This window comes from Doryrhamphus excisus, chromosome 21 (assembly GCF_030265055.1).
Source record: "Doryrhamphus excisus isolate RoL2022-K1 chromosome 21, RoL_Dexc_1.0, whole genome shotgun sequence".
In the NCBI taxonomy this organism is placed as follows: domain Eukaryota; kingdom Metazoa; phylum Chordata; class Actinopteri; order Syngnathiformes; family Syngnathidae; genus Doryrhamphus; species Doryrhamphus excisus.
Window position 1 is genome coordinate 6199489 of NC_080486.1, and position 20085 is coordinate 6219573.

The following is a 20085-nucleotide window of genomic DNA, read 5'->3' on the forward strand; positions in this document are numbered from 1 at the left end:
AATTAAAAATATGAATTGCCCTTTTGGTCACCAGGAGTAGAGTATTATCAGCATAACAGTGAAAATGTATGAAATGTTTCCTGATGCCCTTGCCCAAGTGGCAGCATATACATTACACATTAAAAAGTGCTGGACCTAAAACAGAACCTTGCGGAACACCACACCACAACGCTACATTTAGACTGTATTGTGTGACCTGCATATTAACCACATTGTTATTATTGTTGCTATTAACATTGTTATGCCAAAGAACTGTGTTACTGGCATAGTGACACCTCGACACACCACACCGACTTGTGGGGTTGGGCAGTGTAGACATTTTTTCTAGTAATGCAAAATAGGGCAAAATACTACAGGGATTACATGTTATGTGCCTGTTACTATTGGTTAGAGTATATATATATAAAATCACGAAACTTTATTGGAAGTTTTTGGAGGCGTTTAAATTGCAGGCTTTGTAGTTGGAATAGGTGTGTCCCTTTACGTGAATTTATTACCTGCCTCTTTTTAGCTATTTTCATATGTTTAGAACCCACAGAAAGGAGAACAACATGTGTTTTTGTCTCATTGTAGATGATGATCAAAATTCCAAAAAAGTGTAGCTTTCCTGTAAAGCAGTGCCCGTGAGGCCGATTATGTAGTGATGTCTGTTTGAAAGAATACTACTTCTACTTCAGATGTGACTGCAGCTGGTTTTTCATTGGCACTGGACATTTTGTATTATTACATAAATTTGCTCTGACGCTGATAACACAAAGCTAAAATGTGTATGTTTAGATAGACAGTGGATTGGGTTGAGAATCATTAATGTACAAACTATATAAAAGTGGCACCCACATCCTTAAATTTGATGTGCTTGGTGGAAAAAAAAGTGGGGCGGGGATCTGCCGGTACGACCTCAAAGCGACACTGAGATTCTTCATCAAGCTGAAGGGATAGTTTGCATACGTAGGTGCTGAAAATACGAACAAGGGCAGCTCTGTGTGATCTGATTAATGCAGGTCTCACGCTTGAGTGTGTGGGGATGGATACATTTGCAAAATGATAATGTGTAACTGCTGAGAGATTTCACACTTCAGTGTTCCAAATAAACTCAAGATTATTGCACAATATTGTTGTATATACAGTACAAGAATAAAAATGAACTGAAACACCAATAAAACAATACAGAGATTCTCCACTTTGGGCCATCTTTGTTTAGGGTAAAGACACAAGAATCAATTCCTTGTATTTTCTGAACTATACCTGGCAATAAAACTGATTCTGATCGGTGCATTGTAAACAAACTCCAGATTTAACCCAAAAGAACTAGCAGTGCAACAATACAGAAAATTCACGATCCAATTCAATATTTTTTTCAATGCCAAAATTAAATGTTCATGCCTTTTTTAAACTTGTATTTTATTAAAATTACCAACATTAATTTCAACTCAAGAATAGAGTTCTAAAATTAAATTCAATCGATCTGGTGCAGCTATACCTGCCTCATTTGCTGTTGTGCATGCATAGAAAAAACATCTAAAACAAAAACAAAAATATGAATTGAATATAAAAATAAAAACAAAAAATAATGATAATGTATATTTAAAATGATAGTAGTTAATAGTTAATACTAACTATTGAGCCGCACCCACCACAATTAAAGACGAAAACAAGTGTACATATATATAGGCAACACTTGTCTACAAGTCACAGGCATCCACATGGGTTATTTACACAGAAAGACACACTATAAACCTTGCAATCCCATACACCCTTGGTCTTCCCCAGCTCCGATGACTGAATTCAACAGCTGCCGCAGTCCAAGCAATCCAAACAGAAGCTGTTGTAATTCTAAAGTTGATCAAACTTACTTAATATTTGTATTAAGATCGAAACAAGGTCACTGCATGAGACTACAAAATGTTATATCCAAAACATGACGACCCCAATTCGCTACTTCCTGCACTCTAAGCATCATGTGCTGAGTACATCGTTATTTAAGATGAAGGGTTCAAAGCATATTAAAAGGTATCCATTTATAGTCCGGAATTTACAGATAATTAATCAAAATGTCTGTACATAGATTCTATAGTATTTCATTCAAATGATGTTCCGTTCATTATTTCCACAGATCATCTACACATCCTTTGCTTTTAACTTTTTCACTGCCAAATATGTCGAAAGACTTATTTTCAAAAAATAATGTAAACTATAACACCAAAGATGTCAAGCGACATCTTTTGCTTTTTTTCCCAAGAGAGCCACAAATCAATGTCTTATGCATATTGTGTGTGAATTTCAGACAAGGCAATGTAATTCTGTCCCAGTAGGGGGCAACAGTTATATTTTCATCTGGTCGGCAGCAAGGATATGAATAAAATAGAAAAGTTGGTGAATTGGGTGCTGACAGAGGGAAATGGTGGCTAGAGTTTATCTGGCTGTGGATCTGTCACGATAGCGAAGGATAGGCGTTACGTTCGTGATGCCGTTGTTGTTGTCTGTCTATAGTTGGCACACACACACATAAATAGTAAATAGTTCAAACACATGCAAACATCTGTAAATAGTTGTGGTGTGTGATACCGCTGGATTTGGTATCACTCCTCTTTCCTTTCTGCCATCTTCCTGCTCTCTCCGTGGTATGTCTGGGCTTCCCTGCCTGCCGACCGGGCCTGTCGCTACTGAGTCACTTGATGGTAAATCAAACACAAAAGGGGAAGTGGGGAGCAAAGGGAGCTTTCTCGACGTTGTGACAGACAGCAGAGACACACTGCCACGTTGCATCTTGCAGTCAGACAGGAAATCAACTGAAGCCCAAGTATTGAACCTTTGATTTTGGTATTGATCAATATTGATAACAACATTGGGATTGCTATTGTTGATATTTGGCTCGATCCAACCACCACTACTAAATAGACGATTACTCTGTGTTAAATTTTGTGGTATGCTCTAAATCAGTGATTAATGGAGTTATTTTGCCATCAAAATATGTTTTTTTTTTCATTTTTGTCGTTTCATAGAACTAAACTGTTCACATGTGTGATGTGTCAAAACGTTCTGCTTGTGTTTGCTTCTCTGCAGAAAAAGCTCATTTTCTATGGTTTTATGGTCAAAATCAGGTGCTGAAACCATCATATGTTCTACTGCCGATTCACAGAGACCCAAAAAGACTAGAAACTAGGGATGAGCGACTCCACTATCTGTTGCCCATCTAAATTATCTGTATTAGTATCCATACTCAGACTGGGTGGGTGTGGTTTAACCAGACATGGGCGGAGCTTAAAGCTGTACATTATTTTAAGTCTGCAATTGATTTGGATTGATCAGTAGTTGCTATGTGTATTGTTTATTATTCAGCTATATGTGTACCGTGTATGTGTGTAAGTGATCCTTGAGACTTTATTCTTTAATTATTTATATACATTATAATTATTTAATATTCTGTATCTGTATCTGCCTTTCTGTATGCTGTAGGAGATGATATTATATTGCGGCTTTTAAATGGTGTGACTCATGTAAACTGTGAAGAGGAGGTTGAAAACGGGCAAACAACTTGTGTAGACTCGGGGCAAGATAATCTGTCTCACAATTAGATAGCAACAGTCTGATATGAAAACGTTAGCGTTTCTTATTCAGGGTTCCGGCAACAGAAAGAACCAACACAAGAAACGGCAGCTTCAACCAAGTCGAAGTTTGAATAGTAACATTCAGATTCAGCAAAATAGTTTTCATCAAGTCACATAGTCAGCAGGCGGGTTTTGTGCTGGCATTTAAATTAGCAAAAAGGTTAGCAAGCCTTTCACCGAAGGCCAGTTTTTGAAAGAATGCATGTAAGCTTAGTTGCGTTTGTCATACAGAACAGTGGAGCTGATTGATGAAGATATAGCCAAGGGAAGTCCTTTCAGTTTTGTTCACTAGACAACATAAAAGAAACTGCTCCGCTCTTATTTTTTTTTTGTCAGGGGGATCAACAGCAGTTTTGAGATAACAGAGGACTTTTTGACTCCTGGAGTCTCTGAAAGGAAAAACACAGAAAGAGGACTTGTATTACCGTCTGTCTGCTGTCATTGAGAAAACAAAGCAAACTTAGAGAACTGGATGGATCAAACTGGGGAAAATATTGAACTGCTAAAAAAAAAAGTGAAAGAAAAACCTGGTTGTTCTTTTCTTTGACTGTATAGTTCCTGAGGAATACAAATGGGTGCATTGGAGCTTAATCATGGGGTTGATGTCAGTTTATTATTTCTTATTATTATTAAAAATAAAACATATTTATTTCATTTCTATGGTAGAATAAAGATGCATTAAATAATTTATTTACACAATAATCCTTGAATATTTATACTTTGCTCATGTAAAAGCCCAACCATTTTATGCAATGGTTTATACTATGATGGCCAACTAGGTTTTGGAACTCGACAAAAACACAAGAGTACAAAAAGTTCGATATTATTACACCTATAAATATGTCTAATAGTGTCATGCCTGTCACCTTCTACCCCGCCTTCACCTTGGAGCTCCCGCCCCCTGCCTAATTGCCCTCAGGTGTTCTTCATCACCCGATTTCCTGCTCCCTATTTATTCCGTCTGGTTCCTCCTGCTAGCTGCAAGTTTGTTGTACTCCCATGTCTTGTTCTAGCATTCTAGCGTTATTACCTCGCCTGGTTTTTGATCATCATCTGTTTTTCTCCTTCTGTTACCCCTTCTTCTGCCTGGCGTTCTTGGATACCTTTGCCTTATTGGACTGACTTCTCGTGTACCAACCCTCACTTTCGTGTTGAACCTTACCTTGTGTGGTGCCTGCCAATTCTGCCTTTTTGTCCTCCTTTCCACGTCCCGTCACGACAGAATGAACTTGCCCTTTTTCTTTACAAAAAAGAAACCAGCTCCAGCAGGAGACGAGGAAGGCCTGATAGTCCCTGCTGTGAGCGACTCCTGGATGTACTTATTCATTGCATGACATTCGGGGGGGGTAAGGAAAAGAGTTTTCCCTGTGGGGGTGTAGTTCCTGGCAACAGGTCAATAGCGCAGTCGTGGACCCGACAGGGAGGCAGGACTTTAGGTGCCTCGACCCCCTAACTGCCCTCCAGTTAAGTTGTTTGTTGTGGAAGCCATGACGGGTCCGGTCATTCATTGGGTTCGCACGAATAAGACCTCCTGTTGCCCTGGGGTGAAAAAGACTGGGTTTGTAACCCTGCAACACTTTTGGTGGCCCAACATGACTAAGGATGATTCTGAATATGTTGCTGCCTTTCCTGTTTGGGCTGCTAACAAATCTTCCTCACAGAGACCCGTAGGAGAACTCTTGTCTATTCCCCACCGGCCCTGGTCCCTTATCTCATTGGATTTTGTTTGTGGACTCCCCCCATTGGAGAAGACAGTCATACTCACAGTTGTGGACAGATTTTCTAAGAGGTCAAGGTTCATTCCCTCAATTTGTCTCCTTGAAATTTTGTGGCTTGCTGGAATCCATCGTCAGTCTCTCGTCTGGATTTCACCCCCACTCTAATGGACAAGCAGAGAGGATCAACCAAGTGCTAGAGACAAAGTTGTGGTGCCTCACCTATCAAAACCTATCTTCTTGGGTTAAACAGCTCTTGTCGGTGGAGTTGGCCCACAATACCTTGCCGAGTGCATCTACCGGTATGTCTCTGCGTGGTATTTGGTCACCAACCCTTCGTGTTCCCTTCGCTTGTCAAGGATTCCGCGGTTCACTCCGCCTTGGCCTTGGTGGGGCGTATTAAGAGAGTTTACGAGCGGGATCGCAAAACTCTTCAATGGCAGTCGGATATCTACAAGGTGGCAGCGGACCATAAAATAATTCTTGCTCCTGCCTATAAGATGGGCCAAAGAGTTTGGTTATCCTCCAAGAACATTCCTCTGAGAGTGGACTCTAAGAAGCTTGCCCCCAGGTTCGTGGGCCCATTTCATATTTCCAAAGTTATTGATCCTGTCTCAATTCATCTGAAATTACCTAAGTCCATGCAAGGCTATCCATCTTTTCATGTAAGTCAGATCAAGCCTGCAAAAACCAGCACCCTGGTCCCACCAGCCAGCCACCCGCCACCCGGCCAAATCCTTGATGGGGGTCCTGTTTACACGGTCAGGAAATTGTTGGCTGCTCGATGCTGGGGCCGAGGTTGGCAGTATCTAGTCGACTGGGAGGGGTATAGACCTGAAGAACGCCCTCCCTGGATCCCTCCCTCATCAACGACTTTCACTTAGATCACCCTGAGATTCCTGGGCTGTCAGGAGCCGGTCACTGGGGGGGTTCTGTCATGCCTGTCACCTTCTACCCCGGCTTCACCTTGGAGCGCCCGCCTCCTGCCTGATTGCGCTCAGGTGTTCTGCATCACCTGATTTCCTGCACCCTATTTATTCCCTCTGGTTCCTCCTGCTAGCTGCAAGAGGAGACAAAATGCCGGCACTCGACCGTCAGCTTGGCACCACTTCTGAATTCACGTGTTCCAAGTGTGGCACAAACGCTCACTTATCACAGTCCACATGAGCTGTACTCGGTCATTGGACAGCCGAACTGGGCAAGTGCTGAGTCTGATGTACACCCAACTGTGCTCACGGAGTTGGAAGTCATTGCAGTGGGCACGCGCATCACACATCATCCATAGCTACCTACACACGCATATTACCCAATATAGTACACAAAACAGAGTGTACTAGACACCATTGACAGCACTGATCAATGTAACGATAGCAAGTGACCAGTTTGGACTACTACTATAATGGCCGTTTGTCGTTAAGGAGAGACTCACTATGCACTTTACTCACTTTATTAACAAGAGAACACCTAAAGTATTCAGTGAATATCCACAACTAATACTAATACACACCAGTGTATATATTTTATATGTGTTCCCACCAATGTTTACCACAAATTGAACGTCTTTAAATGTCATTAGATTCACATCAGTTCAAGTCCAGAAACTTTCTGAAAGCTGTGAAGCACAAAAGCCAACCACTCATCGACTGTGCTGCCCTTGTTACTTTAAAGAAATTTCTTCTTTTTTTCACTGTAGTCGTTGGGGGCGTGAAAAGCCTCACCCCCAGCCTTCAAACACCAATGAAAAAGGTGCCCTTGTGTGTCTGAATGAGATGCGGTGAGCTTTTAATTCACACTTACGTAAAATCTATTTGCATCAATGTGATATGCTAAAGGAGAGAGCTCTGAATTGAGAGTTGAGAGCAAAGGCGATCTGTTGTAAGTGAGAAACTTGTGATGGTATACGAGAATTGAAAAGATGTTGAATTATTTTGTGTACGGGCCATTCTCCTGAAAGGGGTACCAAAAGTGTGACATGGCAAGGAAAGATTTCAGTTATTTTGTAGTATTACTTGTTCTGTTGCAGTTTATGATGTAAAGCTTGCAGGAAAATATCACATTTTGGAATATGTATTTTTTTATCGATTTTGTGTGCCCCTCCTGCCTGAGAGTCTGCGCTGGCCAACTGACCCCCATCTTCACCCAGATCTTTAACCATTCACTGGAACTGTGAATCCCAGAGAAAGACCAGTAGCCCTGACATCTGTGCTCATGAAATCCTTTGAGCGACCGGTGTTGAACCGCCTGAAGGACATCACAGCCCCCCCTGTTGGACCTCCTGCAGTCTGCCTACACTGCAAACAGGTCGATGGATGATGTAGCCTTCAATTGACTGCACTACATCCTGCAACACCTCGACTCCCCCCGGGAGCCATGCAAGGATCCTGTTTGTGGACTTCAGCTCGCCATTCAATACCATCATCCTTGAGATCCTCCACCAGAAGCTCCCTAGATCACTGTGCCAGTCTCCAACCTGTCACTTGACAAGAGCCAGCAGGTGAATGAGGCTCTGGGGCATCATATCCAGCACCCGGACCACCAACACTGGCGTCCCCCAAGGGTGTGTTCTCTATCCATTGCTTTTCTCCCTCTATACTAATGACTGCACCTCAGGGGACCCTCCTGAAGTTTGCAGACGACACAACAATCGTCAGTCTCAACACCCACCCCTCCCCCAATAATCTTCAACAGCACAGTGACTAATTTGGACACCATCAGGTTCAGGAAACCGCAATTTCTCTGGACCTGAAGTGATCCTCCCAAATAGTTACTGTACGTAAAAAGGCCCGGCAGAGGTTGTACTTCTTATGACAACTCGGGAAGTTCTGCTGATCCAGTTCTACACTGCAATAACTGCAAACACACCCCAAGGACCATCAGAAAAAAAATGGAGCTGACCTTCCCTGCATATGTGACCTGTATCGGTCCAGGACCAGGAAGTGGGCAGGTAACATCACTGCAGGCCCCTGACATCTCGGACAAAAACTGTTCAAACTCCTTGTGGGCACAACAGAGCACTGAATGCCAAAACTTCCATGCACAGAGGACAGTTTCTTCCCAGGCCGTCACTCTGATCAACACCTGAACATGTCAGTGTAAATTGGAAAAAAAATCATGTAAAAATGGCATTTCAGTTAGTGTGGATTATATAGTTTGTGTAATTGATTGGCAAGTTTTACACTGTCCTGCTATTATGTTTGGACAGTATATGCGGGAATGCTGGTGGAAACACAAACCTATGACCATACTGTAGCTATTAGTTGCAGTTATTTCCAAATTTTAATGATATAATTAACTTTTGACTTATCATGCTTGCCGTAGAAATGTCTTGTTCAGCTTGTACCCGTAGAGTGTACCATAATAGTCTGCATTTTACCCGCAGGTGATTAAATTGTCATTACGTCAGTATTTTTCCTTCATCTCCCTTCCAAAGTAATTTCAATCATAATTTTGCTGGCCCACCTATAAATGCCAATCATTTTCCTAGCGGTCAGACAGTTCAAACATTATGTCAGTCCTGCTCTGGGCTTGGATCACCTGTACCCGAAGCAAAACACGGATAGGTACTATTACGGAATGAGGAGAAGAAAAAATTTTCAGTCAATCCCAAAACTGCAGTGTTGGAGATAATGAGACAAATAACAATTCATGGTGACAGCTATGTTTCAACAAGAAATGAAAAAAGGTTTTGCATACATTCAATCTGAAAAATATAGCAAGAACAAAGTGTAATGGGGAAAATTATTTTGAAACATAGACTGGTTTTAACAGCATGTCTAGAGAAAGAGCACCTATCCTCTTTCAAGTAAAGATAAAATACTACTCTTTTGCAGAATTGTGCTTCTCCATCCCTCTGCATTGTAAACAAACCCCCACTCCTGTTGTTGGTGACAGTTTCGATATCAAAGGGTTTTAATAAAATAATTTGGAAAGATCGGGCATGATGGATCAAAACTTTTCATTCATTCATTTTCTACCGCTTATCCTCACGGGGGGTCCTATCCCAGCTGTCTTCGGGCGAGAGGCGGGGTACCCCTGGTCACCAGCCAATCACAGGGCACATATAGACAAACAACCATTCACACTCACATTCATATCTATGGACAATTTGGAGTCGCCAATTAACCTAGCATGTTTTTGGAATGTGGGAGGAAACTGGAGTACCCGGAGAAAAAGCACGCATGCATGGGGAGAACATGCAAACTCCACACAGAGATGGTTGAGGGTGGAATTGAACTCGGGTCTCCTAGCTGTGTAGCCTGAACGCTAACCACTCGTCCGCCGTGCAGCCCAAAACTTGTCAATATATGGCAATAGCTTGCCCATGCCTGATCTAGTGCAGCCATTTTCAGCCTTAGTTATGCTTGCAGACTTGGCAACTTAAAAACAATATATGAGCATTCCACACTTACAGCAACAACACTTCCTCCTTATACACCAATGACATTCATAGCGAGGTGCATTGTGATAAAATGTGGTGTTATTACATAATGGAGTGAAAATGTATTACAATGTTAGCTACTGGCTAAAAATGCCCCTGGTTTACAATGTTTCTTTTTAAGAAAGTGTAACAATGCGGACAACTGAAACAGTAAAGCCTGAATTATGCTTCAGTGTCGTCACTACGTTGTTCCTTCTGATAGCATCTTGACTTCTAGCTTTTCGGTGGGTACCGTGACTTGCAATTCTCCACCTATTTAGATATTTATTTGCACGCTTCCTTTTTTTCAAGCAATGTGTTCCGTGTGGGAAATCAGTAGACATCTATATCGAAAAGATCTGTGCTAAAAATCTGATTCAGAATACGTAATCAGTGAAATGTCTGATTGTGACATTGCTTATTTTATTTCAGTGGGAAATGCATAATGAAAAGCCTAACATTGTCAAATCATAACCATCTACAAGTGCCCGTGCCTATCTCCTGTCCAAAGTAATAAACCACTTCTGTCTAATTATATTACAACAACAAAATGGAACGATTTCATTGAGGCAACTGGCCTAATTATCTTACAAAACATGCACTTGCCTCAGTCTCAGTAGACACACTAATTTCCTCAGACATGAAATGGGTTTGTGCAGTTTACCTTCAACTTTTTCTAAGCAGCAAAAAATGAAGAAATGACCCAGCCAACGAGACAGACGTCAAACAAACCAGACAACATGTTTTTTCAGGGCGGTGCCCAGGAGGCTTATTTCATTGACAACAATCTTGGGGTCTTGTTCTGGGCTGGGGAGTGAGAGAAGCCTGGGGCGTGAGATCAACAGGCGAATCAGTGCAGTGTCTGCAGTAATGCGGTTGTATATTTCCAGCAGCTGGCCTGGGAGCGTCTCTAGAGGTGGTGGCCGGAGACTAGGAAGTCTGGGCTTCCCTACTGAGAGTGATGCCTCTGCAACCTGGATAAGTGGAAGAAAATGTATAAAAGGATGGATGGCTTGGTTGCAGTTTCCCTGCCAGGAGCACTGTACTTTAAAACACCAGATGCATGCTAATGGACAGCAAAAGTGCTTCACCAATTAATTCTATCATTATAAAAATTAGACGGTTATGTCGGTTGATAAGCAGGTCAGAGTGAAGAGGAGAAAATGTTAGCCCCTGGATGCAGGAGAGCTGAACTTCATTGGCCTCTAAAATAAATCAAATTAAATAATGTGAAAAGGTTAGGAACAAGTGGTTTAGATAATCAGGCTTGGCATGATTCCACCATTTGCCCACATCTAAACCCAAATCCTTTCCTGCAAAGGTTCGATTTTAGTTCATAAAACTTTTACCGTTGCTTCTCTTAAGAGGACGTAAGAGACTTGCTTGAGACAGACATATCTAAAATAAATACAAATGTCATCTGCAACAAGGAGAGGAAGGAAGATTAGCCGCAGCAAGACAGAGTATATGTGTGTGAAACAGAGGGACCTAAGTGGAAGAGTGAGGTTACAGGGAAAAGAGAAACAGAAGGTGGAGGATTTTAAGTACCTGGGGTCAACAGTCCAGACCAATGGAGATTATGAAAAGGAGGTGAAGAAGTGTGTGCAGGCAGGATGGAACAGGTGGAGAAAGTGTCAGGCGTGATGTGTGATAGAAGATTTTCAGCTAAAATGAAAGGAAAGGCATACAAGACTGTGGTGAGACCAGCCATGTTGTTTGGTCTAGAGACAGTACAACTGAGGAAAAGACAGGAAGCAGAACTGGAGGTAGCAGAGATGAGGATGCTGAGGTTCTCATTGGGAGTGACCAGGATGGATAGGATCAGGAACAAGTACATCAGACGGACATTACTTTAGTCACAGACTAATATACCAGACTGATTTAGTTCAGACATGTCCAGAGGAGAGATAGTGAGTACGTTGGTAGAAGGATGTCGTGTTTAGAGCTGCCAGGTAGGAGGAGTAATGGGAGGAGTAATGGAAGGCCAAAGATGTAGTGAAGGAGGACATGAGGGGAGTTGGTGTGAGAGAGACAGATGCAGAAGACAGGATTGGAAGGAGGCGGTTGATTTGTTGTGGCGATTGCCCTCTTATATCCAGTGGTTGTCCATCAAGATTGGTCTGGAAATTTGCAGACTCGCTTACACTTAGGGCAGTGTAGAGGGACCCCCTTGCCCGAATTATATTTTCAAGTCCTTGTCTGGACCACGTCACCTCCAAATTGCTCTGTGTCGGCACAAGTGTGCACAGAGCAGGAGACAATGTGGTCCATGTTCAGCAATGCTGCCAAGTCCAGGGCCTCGTTGCTCTTTTGGTCAAACTTTGACAAGGATAACAACAGTGTGGTGTTGTCACTAATGTCTGCAGCTTTAATGGCCTTGCTGAGAAGGCGTAGCACAAACTGTTGGTCCTGTTGCAGTACGTTGAATTTTGCAGGATTTGCCAGGCTGTTCTTCTGGATAGAAGCCCTCGCCATACCTTTGTCGTCCAATCCCCTGAGAATGCTGATGAATGCTTTCCGGATCATGTTGACCTGGTCAAGATTTGTTTTTTGTAAAATCACATATCTTTGCTATTGGAAAAGACTAAAGTAAGTGGTAGCGGGATGATACCACTTCCATTGGAAGGGCTTTGTTAGCTTTCAAATGGTGCTATGTTGTCACATTACAATTATATTTTGTGAAATTATACAGGACATTGGGAGTTTTGGCCATTTAAGTGTTGGTTTTATGGGTTTTAATTTCTAAAATTGGTTTGGCTGAGCTTTGACTGGACGTTCTTACGAACACATATATAGCATATGTATATTGATACAAGTGTCACATACTAGTTACCAGTAACACAAATGCAGTAACCAGTGGTTGTCGAGATGTAGAACACACCCAGAGAACATGTCCACACTGGAACGGATCACTGGGTGAAAACTATGTAATACAAACACAGAAGAAAGAATACACAGGCACAATATCTTGCAGAAGTAGAAGTACTTGTCCTTGTCTGAATGTGCAATTACTTTGGAGGATATCAGGAGAATGTCGACTGGAAGTCAAGAAAGTGGAAATATTCAGATATTATGTTGGCTTTTTGGCAGCAGTATACAACCGGTCACTTCTGGTCAAGTGACGGTGATGGTGAGGTGACATCATAATTTGGAGAAAGTAGTGGTTTTCTTGTCTATATGTCAACCACAAAGTGGCTTTATTAGAAGAAGCACAAAATACTGTGTCAGGGCACAGAGAAGACCATGTGGTGAGGCAAAACATCTTCTGAAACAACCTGTTAAGTACAGTAGGTGGCTGTCAACTTGACTTGATGGCTCACCATTACTGAAATTAGTGTAAAGGGTAATAATCTTGACCATTTATGTAGGTATGGCTTCAAGAGGTAGCCAGGTAACAGCAAGGACGTTGTGGGCTCAAACTGGCCTTGGAACGTTCTGTATGGAGTTTACATGTTATCTCCACACTTTTTTTTTTTCTCTCAGTGTCCAAAACATTCATGTTAGGTTAATGTTCCACTCTAAATTGGTCAGGGGTGTGAATGCTAGTGAGTTAATGGCCGCCTACAGCATATGTGTCCTGTGATTGACTGCCGACTTTGTACAGTTGTCTGCTGGGCTGGGCTCCAGCTCACCCGTGACCCTGAACAGGATAAGCGATAGAAAATGAAGATAAAGAAATGCTTGTTCAACTCTTTTTTGGCCTTTCATCCGTGGTTCTGATGGCCTTTTTCAATCACTTACTGAAAGACCTCCATATTAACAAAGGTAAAAAACATAATTTGTCCAAATTCCTATTGACAAGATAGAAAAGCTTCTGGGAGACAAGCTTTTTGGCAAGTAACATCAGCTTACTGTTTACAGTAGCAAAAATGAAACATACAGAGAAACGAACACCGCTGCAAAAACATGGAGGAGACTTGATTATCTTCCAAGGGTGCTTGTGAATATTCTCACTCTTTGTATTCTCAGGGCATTGAAACGATCACAACTGGACTCTTCAGGTTGTCTGAGAGGGCTTAATTCGTTTATGCTAAAAACTAGATAGGAGAAGTCTGGTCTGAGGGGATGGTGCAGCATCCAAAGTATGGTAGAGGAACACCCAAACAAAGAACAGTTTCAGTCATTAAAATACGTCTGGAGTGGCTGTCTACCAGTTGAAAATGTCACACTTGAAAACGTTTGAAGGCTGCAACCGAGACAAGGTAGTCTTTAATCTGTGCAGAGTGCAATCAAGTCTCAAGTAGTTGTGGGCAGATTGAGCCAAATATCGATATCATTGATTCCAACGTTCATATCAATGTTGATCGATACCTATGCACAGAATACAGCACAGAGAGGGCACCCGCCAATTAACCTAACATGCTTGGGGAGAACATGCAAACTCAAAACAGAGATGCTCAACAGAGATTCGAACCCAGGTCTTCCCGATCTCCTAACTCGGAGAGTACTTGGTATCGCACACCACTAGTCTCAAGACTATCAAGGCAGTCTGGAGCAAAATGAGTCCGAAAGCTTGGTTTCAGGCCCAAGCCATGGGTCCTCCAACAGGACACTGACCCCAAACCCACAGCCAAAAACACTCAAGAATGACTAGGGGCGTACATTGAACTATTTCTGAAGTGGTCATCAATAAGCCCTGATTTAAATCCATACTGCTGATCCTATAGACTTATTTTCCATAAAGAAAATGGATGGATGAACTGTGCTTTAATTCTTGTAAAAAGAATTGAATTAGAGTACAGTTTTGCAGCAAATGTTTGACGTCTCATTACATCTGTGTTAGACTCTGCCTCCTTGCTGAAGGCAAATTAATTATTCTCTGTGGGAAGGATGTTTTTTTGTGTCTGAGTGTTTGTAGCTCCTCTGTGGCACTCCTGGTTCACAGATCACCTGAAGCAAATCGAAAAGTAGTGTGTGTGTGTGTGTGTGTGTGTGTGTGTGTGTGTACATGTGTGTACGTTTACATACACTAAAACAGCTGCAGTCCTGAAAGTAATTAGTCTATCTATTGTCACATTTCTATGTGCGTTGGTAAACCTCACTACCTGACATTTTATGAGTCACGCTGGATGTTGGGTTTACAGTCCTGGCTTTTAGCTCCACATTCTTGCCGAACCAGGCAGGTCACACATGCGCCTTCTAATTTGGCCATCATGGTGATAGCTTGTTTAGGCCGACAATTTCAAAACAAAATTTACATTATTTAGTGTACTGGTCTAATGTAGGCCATGTTTAATTTGATCTGTACTGTAGAATATGTCAATGGCCATTTTTTAAGTAGCTCCACAGACACATTTTAGACATTGTAGTGGAGATTATCAGTGTGTCAACTGATAAAATCAGAAATTGTTAATGTTACGTGACTACGCAATGTCTGATTTCAGTCATGCCTTGAAATTCTTATGTTTAAATGTCAGGTAACCCAGGTAACACCTAAGTTTTGACTGATATTCTGTGAGTAAAAAAGTACTAACCTACTAATAACATAAATATAGGTCGTAGCCCAATTTACATCCACTTCTAATACTGATTGGTAATATGCTGGTTGATGGGTGGCCTTATCATATAAGCAAGGAACTCCTGCCTAATGGAGCAACTGTATTCCAAGACATGTCCACAAAACTAGTTAGTGAAGACCCTGACCTTGTGTGACCAAGGTTTCCAAATGGCATGCCTGTTAACTTTATAAAAACCTGTGTAATCATTTTTAATCTTTTTTTCAGTTTATGCCTCCATCTTAAAATGGAACCTTGGTCCAACTGGCATGCTTGATGTTAACTTTATAAAAACATGTGTATATCAATTTTTTTTAATCTTTTTTTTTCAGTTTATGCCTCCAGGCTAAAGTGGAACCTTGGTTAGCGTTCTTAATCCCTTCCAGAAGATTTGAATCTAACCAAAAACATTTTTTCAATACGAAATAATGAAAATCCATCTGTTCAGATTCAAATTCAGGCAAATGTGTTTTTATACTTTTACAATTATGGTTTTGCAGGGAAAAAAAATCTAAATTTGTTTAAATACATAAGATTTGAATGAAAAGGATGAATTAATATTTAGGGTTACTTTCACCTTCACTGAAGACGTGTTGTTGGCAGTGAGATCAACATGGACACAACCTTGATGTTTTGCTTCATGTGTTATTTACTGAATTCAATAGTGTTTCTCACCTCCATAACCCAAAATGGAGCCAAAAATAGTTTCAAGTGCCGACATTTTTACAAATAAATAAGTAACATAATGTATTCAAGGGCTGCATGGCGCAGAGTGGTTAGCGCCCAGGCCACACAGCTAGGAGACCCGAGTTTGATTCTACTCTCGGCCATCTCTGTGTGGAGTTTGCATGTTCTCCCCGTGCATGCGTGGGTTTTCTCCGGGTACTCCGGTTTCCTCTCACATTCCAAAAACATGCTAGGTTAATTGGTGACTCCAAATTGTCATACGTATAAATGTGAGTGTGAATGGTTGTTTGTCTATATGTGCCCTGTGATTGGCTGGCGACCAGTCCAGGGTGTACCCTGATTCTCGTTCGAGGACAGCTGGGATAGGCTCCAGCACCAACGCGATCCCAGTAAGGATAAGTGGTAGAAAATGAATGAATGTTTGTGGGGGGAAAAATTGGCTAATATAAAAAATAATAACACAAACTTATTGTGTATTCAAACTCCTATTGTCGGTGTCAGTATCACTTAAACTGGTTCTAGTTGTTGGGGACAAAATACGGCTTGTCAGCTTTCAAAAGGGCATAAATCGATGCCTCAGGAGAAAATGGTTAAATGACATTTACTATGTGCATGACTTTTTTTAGGCATTGCAGCCCCTCAAAAATCCTGGAATTACAAGGGTTTAATGGACTGGGGCTTCTCCAAATACTACTTGAGCTACTCTGTCTTAACCTGAAAACATTCAGAATGTGTGTGAAAGTGTGGGCAATGTAACTTACTTTCCCCTTTCTTCTTTTCAGGTACAAGAATATCAACCTACTATCGATTCGCTATCGTCCTGCTGGCTTGTGGTCTGGTGAGGGAGGCCTTGTTATAATAAGCAGAGGGGATACGGCTGAAGAACTGACTTGGTTTGTCTCTGTTTGCTCTTAAAGTGAACACGAGATTTGCTTGTTTTATGTCCCCCCTCCCCAACCACGACCATGCAGACTGCACAGTATAAGCTTCATTCCCCTGCCAATACTACCGCTCTTGCACCCAGCACATTAGCAAAGTCACCTTAAAATCAGATGGAAACAGCTTTTGTAAAAAAAAAATAAAAAAAAAAGTCCAAGGTGCAATGCTCCGATGTGAAAATGGACTCTGTTGTTAGATAACTCACATGGAGGAATCACTTTCTTATAGTTTTGCTGTTCAAGGTCACGTGTTCATTTGTCAAAATGGACAAGAAAAAAGAATCTATATTTGTGTTATAAATATATAAATATATATTAAATTATCTGTTTTATTTTAAACACCTAGATTTAATGTATGTGCTGTATACATAGCTAACACCATTTTATTGTGAATAGATCAAGACTAAAAAGAGATCATTTCATTTTTGACTGTTAACATGAGACTTCTTTTTGTTTTCATTTGTCTTGAAGCTGTTCAAATGATCCAGTGTGCATACTTTTACATCTCGTTTGTGATACAAATGTGCATGCTTAATGATCAAGGCTTAAAGGAGCGGAGTGTACTACGATATTTGAACAACACGAGTCACCACTTGGAGTTCAGTGTTTTCAGTATTTCAGATTTAGCTTTATTTTCAATGTGCTAGTTTTGATGTGGAGAAAAAAAAAAATGTCCGTGTCATTTTAATTTGTATTGCACCCTCTTAATGAATAAAATGGATGTCACAATTCATGAATAATTCCAATATGTGACAACTGGAGAATCCATTTAATCATTCTGTTTGTATGCCTTTGCTGTTTTGTCTTCTCTCATTAAGAATCATTTGGTTATTTAACCAGAAGGAATAAAAGAGTTGCTATATTTATATTATGCTGACACACATATTGCATAATGTCGACATTTTCATTTTGGGAAGCAACTTTTTAATTGGCCATCTCATACTATTAGACTGAACTTTATTTTCCGACGAGACATTGTTCTACAAATAGAGCATTCACAAACTGGAAAAGACTTTGACAATCTGTAAGAAATAATTAAGACAAAAAATTCATGATGTAGTAAGATCCTTGACAAAGGATGCTCTGATCAGGGATTCTATGCTTTCGATACCAATCATCCATCAGTGAGATCAGCTGATACCGATCACCCTGATTAACCCTTGAGGTGCCGGAGTTTTTTTCAAGGTACACTAGTGTACCTTGAGAAACCGTCAGGTGTGCCGTGAGGAATTATCCAATATCACTTCTTCCAATTAACATTGATTAATCATCATTTGCAAATATTATGTCAATAGCCATTATGTCAATAGTATACATGGACCCAAATATTCCAATTGCATTTGGTTTATTTGCTCAAACGGAAAGAATTGAACAGGGATGGAATATTCCTTTAACCAATCCGATTGAGGTATCTTGTACACGCTCAAACGGAAAGTTGTCAGGGTGCCGCCTTCTTCTGTGGTTTATTGGCGGTTGGCAAGCAGCTTTTGTATGCATTACCGCCATCTGTGAAACAGAATGCTTCCGGGTGCGTTCTTTCAGCGCATGCTCAGATATGACGTAACACGCAGATCCAGACGTTCTTCACTTTTAAAAATGGAGGCCAGCAATCGGCACTGGACTAAGCAAAGTTTGTTTTTGATCCAAACTAAATTTCAAGACTGGACAGACGAAAAACTGACAATACGGAGTTATTCCAACAAGTGAAAGAAAAACTTGGGAAAGCCGGTATCATGTGATGTTGATGTTTACGTTTTACTGGGCATGCCCTATTGACTATTCTGGTTGATTTTCACGGCGCATGTATACAAGAGATTGGAATATTCCTTTCTATGGATATCATTGTTTCCCAAAAGGTCATTCGGAAGAGAAAAACTGGTCATGTAAAAACGTGGCTACTGTGGAGTGTCTGTGGTGTAAAGACTGGCAGAGCAATGGTCCGTGTGGCAACACCTACCTTGTTCCTCCGATAGACTTATTGATGCACGTGTAAGGTTGTGGTGACATTTTGTAACATTTTTGGTTAGTGGTGTGCCACAAGATTTTTCCAATCTAAAAAACGTGCCGTGGCTCAAAAAAGGTTGAAAAACACTGTTTTGTGTTACACTTTCAAAAGGTTGTAGCTCGAAAATGGTTAGAAATAATCTAATAATCATCGTCTAACGTGGATATTGTGATATCACCAGGATCAAAATTTGACAGATTCCTGTCATCTCCACGGTACCAGCTCATCAAAATGTCTGATCAACTTGTGATACTCTTCCTCATCTGTCAAGCAAACCCAGCCATCATCATCATTAGTTACAGTGGAATCTTGAACACCACTGTTGCCATTATAGCCGAGGACTCTCCCATTGGTACTACTAAGAATGCTGCTATTCCCGCAGGTTTTTTGATTTTATTACATGACCTACCTCGCTCACAATCGGCGGTGTTTCATCCACCCACCACGTCCCTTCCTGCCACTCCAAACATGGTTAAGCAAAACAATAGCAAAAGTATATGCTGCTTGTGGACTGTCACAGGCGGACTCGCTGTCGCTTGTAAACAGTGGTTGAAAGTTTATAAACGCCAACACTTTGCATGATGTTGCTCAGATTAGAGTTATATACACTACTCACAAAAAGTTAGGGATATTGGGCTTTCAGGTGAGATTTATGGTAATAATCATGCTACAGTGATATCATATCATGAAAGCAAGACATTTAAGTAAAAGGATGCACTAGTGATTTCCTCATCTCAAAAAATGTACTGAAACAAAAGGTAACAACAATTGTAGTTAGACTGCAACAATAAATTCCAAGGTCTCCATATCTTGTCATGTGACCTTGAGCATCAATTACAGGTTGACAACAACGTCTCATGCTGTTCACAAGGCAATATATTGTCTGCTGAGGCATGGCATCCCACTCTTCTTGAAGGGCAGCGCTCAGGTCTTTGAGGTTCTGGGGTGCAGGGTTTCCAGCCTCCACACGGCGACTCAGCTGGTCCTACAAGTTTTCAATAGGATTCTGGTACACTAGTCTCCAACAGCCGTTCCCTGATGATGCGACCTCGATGAGCAGCAGCATTGTCGCCCCTGCAAATGAAATTAGGCCTGTGTTGTTCATGAAAGGGTACAACCACTGGATACATTTTGTTATTCAGTCAGTATGCTTGTCACAAAGTATAGGCCAGTCCTGTACCAACTGGACAACCCTGCCCACACTGTAACACCGCCACCAC

General features: G+C 41.2%; 1 protein-coding gene across 1 annotated transcript in view; it reads left to right on the plus strand.

Moving 5' to 3' along the window:
• The window catches only part of vstm2a (V-set and transmembrane domain containing 2A), a 77774-nt gene extending 60139 nt beyond the window's left edge, over positions 1 to 17635 (plus strand). The window contains exon 5 of the mRNA XM_058060047.1: positions 16705 to 17635. Within this exon, the coding sequence (XP_057916030.1) occupies positions 16705 to 16781 (77 nt within the window). The 3' untranslated portion in view covers positions 16782 to 17635. The remainder of the gene's footprint in view (positions 1 to 16704) is intronic.
• The last annotated feature ends 2450 nt before the right edge of the window (positions 17636 to 20085 follow it).